At 42.5% G+C, this 16693-nt stretch overlaps 1 protein-coding gene and 1 pseudogene across 4 annotated transcripts; both read right to left on the reverse strand.

Annotated features, from left to right (window-relative positions):
* Nucleotides 1–3448: 3448 nt before the first annotated feature.
* Nucleotides 3449–6658, reverse strand: LOC109945777 (uncharacterized; annotated as a pseudogene).
* Nucleotides 6659–7364: 706 nt separating this feature from the next.
* On the reverse strand, nt 7365–11781 carry LOC100381948 (putative magnesium transporter NIPA8). Of its 4 annotated transcripts, XM_008679315.4 has the most exons (14): nt 11557–11781; nt 10886–11248; nt 9928–10015; nt 9785–9846; nt 9381–9466; nt 9214–9287; nt 8980–9082; nt 8766–8894; nt 8553–8652; nt 8349–8468; nt 8169–8259; nt 8046–8100; nt 7845–7944; nt 7365–7767 (listed from the first exon to the last, which is right to left on the reverse strand). In XM_008679315.4, exons 2-14 carry the CDS (start codon nt 10976–10978, stop codon nt 7606–7608), a joined length of 1263 nt encoding a protein of 420 aa, XP_008677537.1. In that variant the 5' UTR covers nt 10979–11248; nt 11557–11781; the 3' UTR covers nt 7365–7605. The 4 variants fall into 4 exon arrangements, with proteins under 4 accessions (XP_008677537.1, XP_008677538.1, XP_035822920.1 ...); NM_001318214.1 differs by lacking the exon at nt 9785–9846 and having other exon boundaries at nt 7370–7767; nt 11557–11707; XM_008679316.4 differs by lacking the exons at nt 9785–9846; nt 9928–10015.
* Between the last annotated feature and the right edge of the window lie 4912 nt (nt 11782–16693).

The following is a 16693-nucleotide window of genomic DNA, read 5'->3' on the forward strand; positions in this document are numbered from 1 at the left end:
AACTTGAAAAGCTAAAAATGATTTTAGACTCAGCTAGTGCTTTTGGCAAACCAAATCCCTCAGCCAAACAGCTGCATGTCTAGAGGTAGAGGAGTAGACTCCTCACACCGAGTAAGTCTAGCTGAGTATTAGTATACTCAGCCTTGCTTGTGGCATGATTTTTGCAGGTACCTCCTTGATTTGGTTGATGGTGTGACTTGGCCTTCATCCCTGCCACCGGGATCGATGGTCGAGTGGGTTAAAGCTTCCGCAGGAGAGGACCACGAGGAGTAGCGTAGCCAAGCTTCGCCATGTTACTCGGTTTTCTCCGTTAGTTATTTCCGCTGCATTAAAATTTATGGTTATCATTTCTGAAACTCCGATAATGTAATCACTAATGATACTTATTAAATTTGTGGTATTATGTTTTATTGTATTACTCTGTGCCTCACCTTCGAGTGAGCTAGTGGTATTCGATCCTGGTAAGTGGCTTTATTGGACTAGATCCGAGGGACTGACGGGTTATTCCGATTTAAGTGTGTTGCTGCCCCTAAGGGTGCGACTTGGGCACTTAAACTGGAATAATTCGGGCGGTTCTGCCACAAGTATAATATTTTGATTGGTATATTTTACATGTCTTCTCCAATATTTGAATAGACTTTGTCATTTTCATCTTATGCATTCCATGTTGCCATATATGCATATGATGTTAAACGTTTCATTTGATATCACTAGAATATCCTCTATCATTTACCTATGCATAGCTTTAGGGAGAGTTAGTCTATTTCAATCATGTCTTGTTACCTCTTGTATTAATGTGCTTCTCTTAAGTAAAGGGTTTTCCGACAGGGGGAGTATATCATTTTCCGTAAAAGGGGGAGAATACATTTCCACGTGGGGAGAACTTTCTTTTAGGGAGAGTAATTTGGTTAGAGGAAAAGTATTTAAATTGCTTCCTATATGATTTTACAAGTCTTCCTTTTCGATGTTTGATTCCAAAGGGGGGGATTTTGTGGACCAAAGCAAACAAAAGTTATCAAATACCAAAAACCACCAATTCTAAAATTTTGATCCTTTCAATTGGTTATCTTGTTGGTTTCTGTCCTAAATAGGAAGTATGTGGATTATGGAATTAAGGGGAGGCTTAATTCCATAATCACACATGGCGACTAGTTGCATATGCAAGAATGTGCTTAATCTCAAATTGACCACATAACTTTCCATTTGGTATCTCATTCATTTTGCCTATACACATGCATCCATGGCAAGTAGAGTGCATATTTTAATTCAGTATTTGATATTTGCTTGCTTTGGTTGTGTTGACATCAATTACCCAAAGGGGAGATTGTAAGGAAAATGGAACCATACCATTTGGTTAAGGATTTTGGTGTTTGATGATGTTGGGGACTTGTTCTCAAATGCTATGAGTTAAGAACAAGGCAACATAGAAAATGTTAATCGGTAAAGTCCTTCGTCCTTCGAAGCATTATTCCCCTTAGGATATAATGATTTTCGGACGAAGGTTATGAAGGGCGAACCTTCATAAATACATTATACAATGACGAAGGATGAATTATAAGGAATATAAAGAATAACATAGACAATTGCATATTATTATTAATTTATCTTTGCATTATTATTGTGTAGAAACAGAAATAACATCGAATTACAAATGTACCTTCAGCTTGAAGGAGATGAAAGTACAAGCGTGACGCAAAAGCGAATGTCAAATCAGCGTGAACAGTACGGGGGTACTGTTCACCTATTTATAGGCACAGGACACAGCCCATACAAAATTATATTTATGCCCTTTACATTTGATAATAATTCTATAGTAATCTATCGAGGTCTGAACAGCCTTTTCATCTTTAAGTCGGTTTCATTTTTTGCTACCATGCCGAAGCTTTCCTGCTCACACCTTCGGCGCTGTATCAACCTTCGTATTATTCTGGTCTGCTGTGATACCGACTTGAGTCCGAAGATACCTGTTCACACATTATACTCCAGAAATACTGTTAAATCCTGTTTTTGAGGACCTTCGTAAGCCGAAGGCCCCCAACAGATGATCAACATAACTTTGTGGACTAATGTTTTTCAAGTGTTTGTGTTTTCAAGTTCACAGGATGCGAAGTGGATTGGACTTAGGCCCTAAGGATGCAACACCTCAAAAGAAAAAAGACCTAAAAGACGCATATAAGACTCTCAAATATTTAGCACAAGTCCAAGACACAAGACCAAAAGAGCTCAAGCAAAGAAAGTTGAAGAATGAAAAAATGGGCTACTGACTGGGTGCACCGGACCAAGTGAATGTGCACCAGACCAGTTTCGTAGAGAGCCCTTCTTGAGTGTTTGGGAAGCTGGTGCATCGGACCGGGTTAGTGCGCCACTGAACCAGTTTCAACAGTCGGCAACGGCTAGGTAGCAGCGACTCTATAACACTGGACCGAGTACATGAGTCACCGGATCATCTATAGTGCTGACAGAGGCCAACAACTAGCTGACATGGGGATCCAGAAAGGTTGTCTGGTGTGCCACCGGACCGGTCTGGTGCGCCCGCAGACAGAAAGTCTGTAGCTTTCCCCAACGGATAGAATTTGGTGGGGCTCTATATAAACCCCCTAGCCGGCCATTTGAAGTGGTTGGAGCACAAGAAACTTATCCAAAACATAGAGGCATATTTCCAAGAGCTCCATCACACAAGTGCTTAATATAATCACTCGATGATTAGTGTAGGTGCTTTGCAAAGTGCTTAGGTTAGTTAGACCGCACTAGCGCTTGCTCTAGGTTTGTTCCTAGTTGTGTGAGTGAGGTTAGACAACCCACAAACCCCTCGTCTCTTGTGTGAGCCATTGTAATTGTACCAAGTGGGGCATTGTCTTGTGAGACCACATCAACTGTGATTGTGGTGTGGCCGCCACCGTGTACAAGAGGGAACGAGGCCCACGGCATTTTGGCTGGAAGCTCGATAGTGAAGATGATGGGGAGCATCCAAGAGGAGCCAAAAGCAGAGCACCCCTAGTGCATGGAGAAGGCATGCGACTCTCTATGGAGTTACTCATCCGTTGTCCTTGGCCATCACGTGGGCTACCCTTTGAGTAGGGGCACCAACGAGGATTAGTCAGGACCTTGCATGGTTTCGGATACCTCGGTAAAAATACCGGTGTCGTCCACGAGAGTTTGTATCTCTACCTTTGCTCTTTACCTTCCACATTTACATTAAAGTACCTAAGTTTCTTTCTCTCTATTCCTAGTTAGAATTGTTAGGATTGGAACATAGTTTGCAAAACTCCTTTTGCGGTAGAGATAACAACACTTAGACAAAACCTAGTTTGCACATTCTAGTTTGCTTATTTGCATAGGTTTTGTTCTAGGGGTTTATTTGTGGCCTAGTTTAGCGGAAAGTTTTAGAAGTCCTAATTCACCCCCCCCCCCCTCTTAGGCGTCTATGTTCCTTTCACCTCCCATGACTTCTTTTTTCGCTTCCCCCCCTTGGGTACCGCCATGTACGGGCCATAAGATATGCCCATAAGCTTGAACACCTTATTCACCTAGATGTCTCGTTCTGAATATCAAGAGACCTGATGCCTTTTAGGTCCTCATATGGACCGATAAGTTTGTTTGCCTCCTCTTCGATCTCCTTCACAAAGTCTTTGACAGACCTCCCCCTTAAATCAGCATAAAGGGAGGGCTCAACACTGCCCTTGCAAGGTCTCCAACCATCCATTCCAACTTAAGGGCCAGGCTCCATGTGCCACAAACTCTTCGACAAGGTCACACCCTTTGCTGACAATAGTTGTGTAACCAAAAGCCTTATCATTAGGGCCATTCGCCCCCCACGCTGAATCTTGGAAAGGACGTGTAATCATACAAAGTCATCTTGCTAGCATGCGGCCAACAAGATACCCCATCGCCTTCAACCTTTACATAAAATCAATATTCAAGCCAGCTGCCACAATGATCCTTGGCATAGGGAACTAACTCAGTCACCGCCTCCCTGGTCTTCCTAGTTTTCATTGTGAATGTGCAACTCCCAAACTGTTGCACATACTTGTTAACGATTTTCTTTTGCTAGTGCAAATAGTAATGCGTAGTGAAGACATCTATGGACTTTACACCTCCGTAAGTGGTTACTGCCCACACAAATTTACTTAGAGCCGCCATAGTGTTCGGAGTTAGCTGGTGAATTTGAACTCCATACCTCCCCAACATTTCGACCACGAAATCATGGCACGACAAGTGAAAGCCAGCAACAAAAAAGCATAAAAAACTATGACTTCGTCTCGCGGTCATGGTAGAGTCTCTGACCTAAGAGTCCTCCCCAACCCCGCAGTGAAGTAACCAAGTCCCCACCACTAGTTGCCCCCTGACTTTCACTCACGTCATCCACTAACGACTGGATGGCAACGCTGGAACCCACAGAAGGCGAACTGCCCATCGGGGCAATTTCCACAACCGGTGAAGGTGTCACCGAGTTGCTAGAGCCTGCTGAGTAGACATGGTGGCATACCGAAGTTGATGGCGTCCGAAGGTCTTGAGCCACGCCAGCTCTCCATGGTGGTTCACGAGGATCGTTGGCACTTTCGGTAGCGACGGTGGTGAACAGCAAGCACGAGGAAGCAAGAAGTGTCTATGCAGAAAAAGTGAAAGGTGAAAAGAGTAAACACCCTAGAGACGATCGCCTCCTTTTATTTCAAAACCCGGAAAGTGCAAACAATAACACCCATCATTTCACACGTCTAGTCAACTTTTATTTCAAAACCCGGAAAGTGCAAACAATAACACCCATCATTTCACACGTCCAGTCAACTTTTTGACGCCCCTGATGCAACTCAAACTGATGATCAAGGGCAGTGTTTGCATCCTTCCTGGCAGGCTTTGGGACAGGCTCATTAGGTTAAGTCTACCCCTCGGGGGCTATTGTTGGTACAATGGCATAATCAGTCCTCAATCACCCTTATGTTAACCTCATATCAACCTTATCTGCGAATGTAGAGCACTAATATAGTGTAGACAAGCCTAAATGGCGGAGACTACGCTAAATGTACGAAGTCCCCCTAGCACGACACTAAGGCTCCATAGGCCCTAGTTGGGTCTACGGGCCACGAAGATTTGGCCCATGGAAGGGGCCTTTGGGCCATGAGATCGAAGACCTTGGTACTTCACTCCCGATGGCCTCATTCCTCCCTGGATTGGCGAACACAAGGACCTCGAGGGCTCTAGGACAAAGGCCTCGAGGGTTCGGCACAAGAAGGTTGTGCGGATAACACAAGTTGAATGGGCCCACAAAGACCAAAGCAGGCTCATTTGCCAGTCTCACTAGTGGGTACAAAATTTTGGTGCGGTTGGGTCAAGACAATCATTGTTCCGTAACTATATTGTTGTACAGTATATTCTGAGAATGTAGTAGGTAACCAAGGGTACAAACGTACTTAAGGTCCACTACGCCTTGGTTACCCTAAAAATACCTCCGTCAAATTTTCAAATGGGACACCCTAAGAAGACATTGAGCGCTCATGCTTCTCATTTTGTTAAGCACTCTTGAGCCAACCATGACCGAGTGTTTTGTCCACATGTCAGAACCAACACGAGGCCTCCAAAGGTGATGGGCACACCAGAACCGGCTTTACCTCCACTTGAGTCGACGACCTTGAGGAGGAGATCAGTACGACCCCCTTTGGTAGGGATCCTCCAACAACTCCTCGGAAAAAATTCTATCAAAAAGGAGGTCCTTTGATGGGCTCTTTTTAAAAAAGGGGAGGAGCTCCTCCAAAAACAAACAGAAACTAAGAGCTAGAAAAAGGAGCTTCTACCATCTCATCTTTCATGTTTTTCTCATCGTCGGGCCCACATCACAGGAGAAGCTATGTTTCCAACTAAATAGGATATTTTTTTTAGAGCTCTTCCTGAAAATAAAGAGTAATCTATTTTCCTAGAAGAGCCATAGCCAGAGCTGGCAGAGTAAGAGTCCTACATACCGCGAGTTAGCGAGCGTTTCTGCGGACCCCGCCATAACTGGTGTGTGGTAAATTCGTATCTCCGTTGTCAGCGAGCACTATCGCTGGGTACAGCCACGGTGCCGTCACCATGAGCGGTGACTGTGTGACGGGACTGGACACCATGGGAGTGGGACAGGGAGCGCGACGACGAGCTCGCCCTCGCCGCTCTAATGGTGGTGGTGGTCGTTTCCTTGGGCGAATGTCTGGGAGTTGATGACGCCATTAGACTGGCTGTCGTCAGGGCCCACTAGGTGGTAGGACCATGGTGTGTCCACTTGCCGTGGATCAGCACCGCGGTAGATGCGGTGAGCACGACCAACTCCGCCTTGAGCTCAAACCGCAGCAGGAGGACGCCCTCGCCTCTATCCTTATTTATGTTCTTTCTCGCTTCCAGTTTCCGCTCCGCCGACGGTGGCGAGGCCTCAAGCTTGGGGAGGTAGAGCCGCAGGGGCGCATCCCACTTGGGGTTCTCGCTGCTAGCACGGTCGATGGGCTGTCAACAGAATTTCTGGTCGGATCGCGCCTGTCAGAAAGATACGTGTTTCGGCCCTCCAAGGACAGGGAGCACCGGTGTCGATGTGTCATTACGCTGTAGGAAGAAAAATCTGGTGATCCAAAGCGAAAGAGTTAGGTTCGTGCCAATGCACCATCCCTCTCGCCTTTATATCAGCTATCGATTTCATTCTCGTCTCTGCTGCTCTAGTACATTACATCTGCAGCAGGTTATAGTCTCAATCCATAGCCACATCATCTTTTCTATTTCACAATTAAGTAATTCATGCAGATTTGTTTCAACCCTTTGAAATCACACAAGAAATCTGTGAAGGTGTTGAAATCTAGAAAATAAGATGAAATAGTTTGTGGAATGAATTCCACCCGAGTAGTGCTATTTATAGATGGAATGGGATGAAATTTGTAAAAAAAGATTACATTTTTTTTGAATTTTTTGAACTCTAAACAATAAAAAAATGATTAGTTGCAACATCTAGCAGACGTGACTCTCACTGAACTGAGTCACTGAACGGTCTTACTCTTACTAGAGCTTTTCCCCATGAACATGCTGGAACGCGCAGCCTAACCAAACCCGGTTCCAGTTCCTTTTCCAGGTGTTATTTGGTTCACGAAATATAACGTAAATGATAATAATAATAATAATAATTTACAGTCGAGTACCAACAGTAATAAGTTTAAATAGACTGATATCAATTTTTAATGTAATATTTAATTACAGTTGGACATAAATAAACATGATTTAATGTTATCAGTTACTTATTACATTACGCTACGGTAATATGTAAACTAAAAGGCACCCTGGTGCGGCCAGACCGCAGTCCGCAGAAGCTATTGCAATTCTGCATAAGATGATCACAGCACATGCAACCGTAGGAGTGGTTGAGCAAATAAGAAGCGAATTGAATCATTTGATCTGTATTCTAAAACTTACAAATGTACTATGCAGCTGGCTATGGACAGTGTTTTGAAGGGAGAAACGTTGAACTATACACTCGTGTTACAGCTAACTATGATTACAACAAACAATAGCCTCTGGAGCAACAAAATACTTTACTGCCACCCGCTATGCAACATCAAAAGTAAAGACCTTTGCTGTGTATCTATATATCACCGTCCGCTAAAGATTACTCCAATCTGTGGTTCTTAAAGGAACGTACTTTGAACGGTCATCTTCAATTCCTCTGAAGCCGGTTGTTCTTGATGAGACCATAGGCATGGCAAGCACGGACGAAGCGCTTATTGTGTCCTCCCCAAGGCCAAGGGACATGGAGCATGCAGACTGCAAACAAGATCAGGTGAGAGGCAGATTTGTGACAGATCAATGGTGGAATCAGATCCAGAAAGAAAGCCAATGACCTTTGCCTTCAACAGTACACGTTTTGCTTTTGCTTTTACAGAAGTGACAAACGAGTTGCTATCATCTGTGTCTGTCTCCTCCATCTGCATCTTTCCATTTCTGCAGTGTCCAAGTTACATATCACAACACTGAATGTGATACTGAACAAAGAATGCATCAGAGCAAAACATGAAATTTTCTACAATTTCGTGGAATAGAACCTGTCCATATCAATTATAGATTCCTCGGCAGTGCTCGAACCATCTTTCGTATCAGCTGGTGACAATTGTCCAAGAGTCAAAATCTTCTGTGTGAAAGCACATGAAAATCAACCTTTTACAAACCTTTAGTGTCATCGGGTGCTAGCAAGGAGATCCCAACAAAGACAAATGTCATGCCCAATACAACCATAATTATCCTGAGCGTATCAAATACCTGACAGAGGAAAAACAGAATACCCAGTTTCTAATTAAGCAATGCATGATTCACTTTTCATTATCCCATTATCTCAAACAGGAACCTACTTGATATTCTTGAAAGTAAACAAATCCTGTACAGATAGAGAAGAAGGTCCAAGCAATTTGAAACATTGGAACAATCAGTATTGCATCAAATAATGACAACCCTTCATTCAATCTTCCCATCTGTCACATAGGGCATATGGAGTTGAATTAGACAAATAAGAGCAGCAGAGTAGCCTCATGAACAACGCATTAGGTTAGCCATACCCAAAATCCAGCGGTACACAGAAACAGAAGAACAATTGAGTATGTGAACCAGCTATGAAACTCGTATCTGCTGTTCATAGTCAGCCTCATCATGTTAGACCTAGACAGGGAACAGGAAGGAGTGGGGATAACACATGGCAGTCAGCACCAAATAAATCTGAAAGAATCAGCATCCTAGATGCATGGATGTTTACAAAATAAAATATAACCTACAATGACTTTGCAAACAAGACTGAGCAAGACCCAATAGCACCAGATACAACAGCATAAGAAAATGGCAACATTGTTCGCCAATATGTGCCAGCATTTTTTGAACTATTTGAAATAATAGTTTCTCCACTCCTGCAAAAAAAATTAGAACTGGTAAGGAAGAGCATGGCCCTGTTTCTGAAGAGACTGGGTTATATGAGCAAGAGCAAGGCATCACCTGTAGAGATAGTGGTTAAATGCAACAACAAAGACCAATGACATGCAATAAAGAACAAACACCAAATTGCTGTATTTTGCTATCAGCTGCTCCGGCGTGTAAACTGACAAGATAATTTTAGTGTCAGCAGGAGTACATGGGCACCACGAAAAAAAACAAAATTGCACATCTCGACATTGCAAATATGCTGCTGATACTACATATAGTAGAAATGGCAAATGGAACAACCCATACCAGGTGATTGATGGTTGCCAAAGGATACTAAGAAGATGTTGCCAAAGACTATAAATGTTGTGGCTACCATGACTCTGGAAAGAATAGCAGAAGCTTCATAGTCACATGATTCCATGTAGTTATTGTAATTTTCATTCCAGCTACCAGAAAGTGAGAATCATACATACTTCACTGAAATAGTCTTGTTCAAAACAAAGTAGGCAAAAGCAATGTTGGACACAAACTGGATTGATCCAAGAGCTGCAAGTAGTGACTGTAATATAGCAAGTAAATAATCAATGTTCAAACCAAAACACTGGGCTAGAAAGAGAAAAGAAAATATGATTGGATGGCATTATTAGCTCTAAGAAACAAGGAGAGATGGAAACTGTATGACTGATAAGCTCTTATCTTTTTACCCCCAAGAACTAATGGAAAAAAACAGGGCGCAAATACAGGGCGCAAATACAGTCTCCATGAGAGTTTTATTCTTTACATGTTTACACAACCATTCATGAGTTTCCCATATTATATTACATCCTACATGTTAAACTAATTTTTCTTTTGAGGTCTCGAGGACAACGAAAAGAACCTGTGCAGCATAAGCAAATGACATGAAGTTGAGGCAGTTCCCAGCAGCAAAAAAAAGTATACCTGAATGCAGATGTAGCATTAAAGTTGGTCTTGATTAAAAGACTCTAAAATTAGTAAATAAATTCTAGCAGACAGGGTTACCTATTCTCCAAGTCTGGAAATGCATTACAGACTTTGGAACGAATTTTTCATTTCCCTCGCTGTTGTTAATTAAGGAAAGCTTTTCTCTCTGCCAAATAAAACGAACACATTTTTATTCATCTTCCAACGTAAAACAACATCATATTCACACATAGGGAATTGAGCCTAGTGCAAGTGCTAGATCTCTTCAACATGACATTGGGGGCTGGTTTTTTCCTTATTTATCACCCAATTTCTCATAGTCATAACTTGGTTTTCTTTTTTTCATAGTCCGCACGTAAAGATAACTACGATCACATTAATTTCAAAGGATATTAGGAACTAAGTAGACAATGCTCCAGTACTGCAGCAGATGTTACCTACAAAGTTACAAAAACTGGCCTCGGGAATCAAGCTATATTTGACATGCTGTCCAAGAGTTGTCATCAAATGCATAATTTATTGCTTACAACACCTTCAAGAGCACCAGAAATAGCTAACTAGGCAGTCAATAGCCTAATCAGTTAACGCAACATTTTCTCATGATGAAGGCTCTAGATGAAATGGCCAGGTCATCTGGTAACCAAAAAAGGGTGTTACTAGGGTTCATTCTTCCTGTTTTTTTGTAATGAAAACATGGATTTAGGGGGGGGGGGGGGTGAATTCCCTAAAGCTAACAGTTAGTTGGCTAAAAATTGCTAGTAAAATTAGCTAGCTAATTTACTAAAAGTAGGTAATAATTGAACTATTAGCTAGATTGTTTGGATGTCTTCAGCTAATTTTAGTAGCTAACTATTAGCTCTAGTGCTTTCAAACACCCCCTTAAACTAAAGAAAGATGTTTTCACCCTCAGCTAACTAAATGGGTCAGACTAGGGCACCCACATGTATGCTCTCCTTGATCTTTTGACTGGAATACATATATGAAGTATATTAGAAGTAGGGACAAGGAGCACAAATCAGAAACATGTAATGTCTACCTGATCATGGCCCAACTTCAGAAGGTTGGTACCAAAGTTTATGCCAACACTCCCCACGATGTTTATCAACGCCCCTATAATCCAGTCGCCCATGAATCAAGTGTAAAGTTATCTCCTACAAATATATGATATGCTCCTTCCACAAGCCACTTGTACAACAGCTCCTTGCTCTTGTTTTTGACATAGGGACTTCAATTCATTGAGAACATTCTCTCTTTCCCTTTTTCTCTTCTGCATAGGTCTATTCACCACAGTAGTGTGTCACAAACCTCTCCAAGATCCCCTTTTCTCTCCAAGATTCCATGAGGTATTCAGCCTAGTAGTCTATCACAGACCTCTCCAAGAACCACTGTGGAGCTCAGCCTGCAAAAAAGGCATAAATGTCATTCCAATCAGACACACAACCGGGATGAACACCATTGGTTATTTGAATATAGGACCATTCCATGAGGCATTCAAGGAGAGGGCGCCGTTGGCAAGGCATTCAAAGAGGATGTACCCTCAAGGGCGGGCCCAGATAATTTTTGCGAAATAAACGAAGTCCGTATGCATAATACATGCATGTACACTTGTAATCAGATCAGATCCCAATACAAGTAGCAAGTTAGGGTTTGGGTGCTCGGTTTCGCACAGCAGGAATGGGAAACCAAGGGGTGCACATACTGACGTACCTGGTGCTGCTCGACGCTGGCGAAGGGCCCGGAGAAGACCTGGGCACCAAGTGTATGGCGGCAGCGACCTCGGCCCGAAGAAGACCTGGGCACCTGGCGTAATCGTCGGCAAGGGAGAGAAGAAGGGGGGGAAGGGAGGAGATCTCGGGAGGGAGATAGAGCTAGCCCTGGGCGTTCGGGATTACCCGAAGTTTCGGGTCGGGTTATTCGGGTTTTTTATAATTCGGGTTTCTAAAAATGGTACCTGAAATTATATCCAAAATTACGGGTACCCAACATTTCGGGTACCCAAAAATTCGGGTTTGGGTATCGGGTAACCCATTTTACCCAATTTCAGTGCACACCAAACCATGTAATCTTCCAACGAAACAACAAAAAATCAGTGCAAGACTGCAAGCATACAGTCATATCCATAACCCATTCAATACACGCAACAATTTAGCAAGACAGGAGCAGCTCATGCATATTAATACTCAGACCGAACAATATGGCAGCACATTTTACAGCAGTTTTGACATCATTTCTGCTCAGAATACAGCCCCCCAAAACATCACACGTTCAGTCCATGTCCAACTGGACAGTATTACAGCAACGTGCCAACATTACAGCAGTCCAAGTCCAACTGGAAAACATTATACCAGAGTCAATTCAGTCCAATTGGACAACATTACAGACTAAAATTCTAGCACGTGACAGCAGCATATGGTTTCCAAATGAGTGAAGTAGTGAACAGAAGACAAAGTAGAAGAAGCATGACACAATTAAGCAATGCTTAGGACTTGGATATTCCATGTTCCAGTGAATTGCTTCCTGTTGCTGTTGCATGTGAAACTGAAGTGGAAGCTTGTTCTTTCCCCTTCCCTTTGGCACCAAATTCTTCCAATAATTCTGCAACAAGTCAAATTTGAAGTGAGCAGTGAAATAATGAAGAAAAATAAATAAATGAAGAAAGGTTGTACTTGTACCTTTTTCTAGCATCGTTAATTCCTCAATATTCTCTATGATGTCCACAGGTACAGACCATCTAAGCCAATCTTGTGTACATACTAGTGCTTCAAGCATGAATGGAGTAAGAGAGCTTCGAAAGTCATCTAGAATACGTCCACTTGTGCTAAATGCAGATTCTGAAGCTACTGTTGAAATAGGTATAGCAAGCACATCACGAGCCAAGCGAGAGAGAACTGGAAACCTTTGCTCGGAGGCCTTCCACCATACTAAAAGATCAATCTTCATTTCTGTATCTTCAGTTTCTTCAGAAAGATATTTGTCAAGTTCAGACTTAGAATTGATGCTTGACCCATGTCCCAACTTCATCCTCTTAGCAATAACTTCTTTCAGTTTGCCTCCTCTACCTCCTTGTGTCGCTATTGGATCACTTATATCAGTTGTCTCCTCACTTGGAGCATATATCTTTCTATATTCATCAAACAACTCATGAACACAAGTTTTAATTGCTTCCCAAACTAATTGTCCCCTTGCCTCACCAAATATCTCTTCGACTGTGATCTTTGTATACATAGATAACTTATATCTTGGATCAAGACAGCCAGCAACAAAAATCAGCAAGTTAAGGTTCTCCTTCTCTTTTCCCTTACCTCTCCCCCGATCATTCTCATTTCCACTGCTAGTGTGCCAAAGTCCCCAATATTTATCAAATTTATCTTTCATTCTCATACCCATAGCACATTGCAAATTGTTGGGTCTATGCTTCGTCGCCGAAGGTCTTATAAAGAGAAGTGATCCTCGGATGAAGCTGTTCGTACAAGATAGCCGAAGGTGCCTCTTCGCAGAGCTTCGGCATTACAAACCGACTTAAAGATAGAATGACCTTTTAGTCCATAAAGGTCTGAGTCAACGTTGTAAGTTCTTATAAGGGGCATACTTGTAATTCCTCACAGGCTGCGTCCTGTGCCTATAAATAGTGAACAGTATTCCGTTACTGTTCACGCATTCTGATTTTTGCAATCGCATTTCTCGGAATACAACCTTTGTCAAGGCATAGGTATCATTGTATTTTATGATTCAATACATTAAGTAAATATTATATTATGCATCTGTGAATCATTTATCCATTCTTACCTTTTTTACTTTGCATTATTCTATAACGTTTATTGAAAGTTTATTACGAAGGTTCAACTTCGTAATAAGACGCTTATCAACCTTCGTCTAAGATCCATTATCCCAAAAGGTATAATGCTTCACGGACGAAGGACAAAATCATTTAACATTTTATGTTGCCTTGTTCTTAATTCATAGCATTTGAGAACAAGTCCCCAACACAAATCATCTGTACTGTTCAACCAAGATTGAATTAATAAATGCACTTCTCCAATCTCATGAAAGAATGTATGGGACGTGATCTGAAGTGTAGTAGAAATACGAACTGTAAGATCATGGAAGTGCTCTAGAAAATCTGCCATCTTCTTGGCATTTTGCCAATCTAATTCATCCGGATGACCAAATCCATCTCTTCCTTCTGATAGATCAATAACATAACTCATGTCTTCATCCGCCAACCTAGTGAAAACTTTCTCATAAACAAGCGCAGCTTTAAGCATTAGAAATGTGGAGTTCCATCTTGTTGGGACATCAAGCTTCAAAAATGGCTTGTTGGTCAACTTCTCTTCCTCTACAATTTCCTTAAATTTCACTATTCTCGAACCACCATTTCTAATATATCTAACAGCAGCTCTAACACGCTTCACAGAGAGGTCGACTTCTTTTAGGCCATCATGCACAATGAGATTAACAATGTGTGTTGCACACCTCATATGCAAGTACTTGCCATTAGCTATATTATTTCCGCTCAAATGCCTCCTCAAATAACCAATACCAGTGTCATTGGCACTTGCATTGTCGACTGTTACGGTCATTACTCTCTCTATTCCCCATTCAGCCATGCATCTCATCACATTTTTTCCAATGTCATCACCTTTGTGCCCCTTCACCATGAAAAAGCCAATAACTTTCTTATGAAATCTCCAATTATCATCAATAAATCTAGCAGTCACTGTCATATAGCTATCTAGCTGTTGAGAAGTCCAACCATCTGTTGTTAAGCAAACCCTTTGACAAGAATCTTTAAAAAATTTCTTTAGCTTGGCTTTCTCTTGGAAGAAACAACGCACAACATCTCTAGTACATGTTCTTCGAGATGGAAGTTGAAAACGTGGGCAAGCTTTGGCCATAAATTTTCTCAATCCTGGTTTCTCACCAAAGCAAAAAGGTTGCTCATCTTCTATCACCATCTCAGCAAAAGCAGCCCTAAGTTCATTTTGATCGAACCTCCACGTGCTAATGGCTTCACCTTGAAATGCTTGTAGAGTACCTTGTGTTGGATCTTGATTAAACTTGTGTGGATTGCGCTTACATACATTGAAGTGTCTCTTTAAGGAAGATGTACCATTTGCCTTTGCATCTGCCTTCATGATACGATGGCAATATTTGCACTTAGCACTCTTAAGAATATTTTTATCATCTTTGATCTTAATGAAGTGCTTCCACATCTCAGACCTTGGTGCCATCGCCTTCCTTCCACTCAGATCTCCATCCTTGTCCAACTCAACAACATCTTGTTCAATAACTAACCTCTCTGAATTTTGATTAATCCGCGATGTCTGAGTACCCACTGGTAGTGATTCAACCTCCATCTCCGTGCGCGAATTAGGTTCTGCCATCTATATGAAAAAACCCCAAAAGGATAATTAGACAGAACAATCATATCTATTCAGGCTATTAACATTTAACAACAGCTTTTGATAGAGCAGTTAACAACAGCTTTTTGATAGAAGTATAGAACATTTAACAACAACATGTGTGCCTCTACAATTGAAAAACATGTGTGCCCTTCACTCTAGCTCCAATATTTGAAAATGGTAAATTCCTGGACGTAGCTTTTTTCAGCCTGATCGGCTATCATTTTTTGCATCGAATAAAAATACCAAAGCCATATAGCTGTAGCACACGCACAAAAATAGCCGTATAGCTGTACTGCTGTAGCACACGCACAAAAATTCCAAAGTCCATAGATAAGCTAATACTATTTTTTGCATCGAATAAAAATCACCATTTACAAGTGCATTGACGGTGTATATTCAATTATTCAAGTATATGGACCATTCTCTACTAGTTTTAGAAGGGAACGAACAACGAAGTAGGCAAGCAAGCAAGCAGGAAGCAGAAGTTTGAGAAGGACTCACACGTCGTCTTGGTCGTCGGTTGTTGCTGGCCGTGCCTTATCCGTGTCGCCGCTTGGTCGCCTAGGATGCGTGGGGGTGGTGCTGTGGCAGCCGCTTGCCAGCCATAGCTTGCAGTTGGCGGCGGTGCGTCGCCAGACTTCGCTATCGCTCCCGTGTTAGCTAGGGTTGACCGGTTGAGACTTGAGGAGAGATGATCTTGGGGCTGCCGGGCTGGGCTGTACCGCTGTAGCCTGTGGGCAAGCAAGACTCATTAAGGCCAGACGCCCAGACCCGAGGGAGTCAGAGTTGGGCTGGGATCGGGACCGGGACCGGGTCCGTGAGAATTGATAGCTAAGGCTGTCAGGCACCCAGTGACCCCGTAAGTATTTCGGGTATTCGGGAGAATCGGGTACCGCGATCTGGTACCCAAAAATATCCGAAATTTGATCGGGATTTCACATTACATACCCAAAAATTGTATTTGGGCTTCGGGTTTCGGGATTTTCGGTTTCGGTCTCGGTTTTTCTCGGTTTCGGTCTTCGGTTTCAGTTTTTATGCCCGGGGCTAGATAGAGCCCGCACGCTGAGGCCTGTCGCCTGAGGGGAATGGAAGAATGAAGTTAGGCTTGCCTGTCCGGTAAGAGGAGAAAGGTAGGTGGTGGGCACGTCAAGATTCGCGTGTGCCGTCGGATCTTTGTTGCGTGGCCCATGAGGATAATTTGGCACTCAAAATTTTCATTTGTTCTGATACATCTTGAAATCGAAGTCGACATATAGACACAGTGTTACTCTAATTTATTGACGAGGTATAGCTAAAAAAATCGACGTAACCTTCTCGTCTTTTCTTTTCCCTTGTCATGTGCTTCTTTTGATGGAGCGGAGCGGCAGTAACCGTTCCTGCGAGGTATGTCCAGCATCGTTTTGGAGTCGGACTTTGGTTTCGCCGTCGTCAGAACATCT

This window comes from Zea mays, chromosome 4 (assembly GCF_902167145.1).
Source record: "Zea mays cultivar B73 chromosome 4, Zm-B73-REFERENCE-NAM-5.0, whole genome shotgun sequence".
Classification (NCBI taxonomy): Eukaryota; Viridiplantae; Streptophyta; class Magnoliopsida; order Poales; family Poaceae; genus Zea; species Zea mays.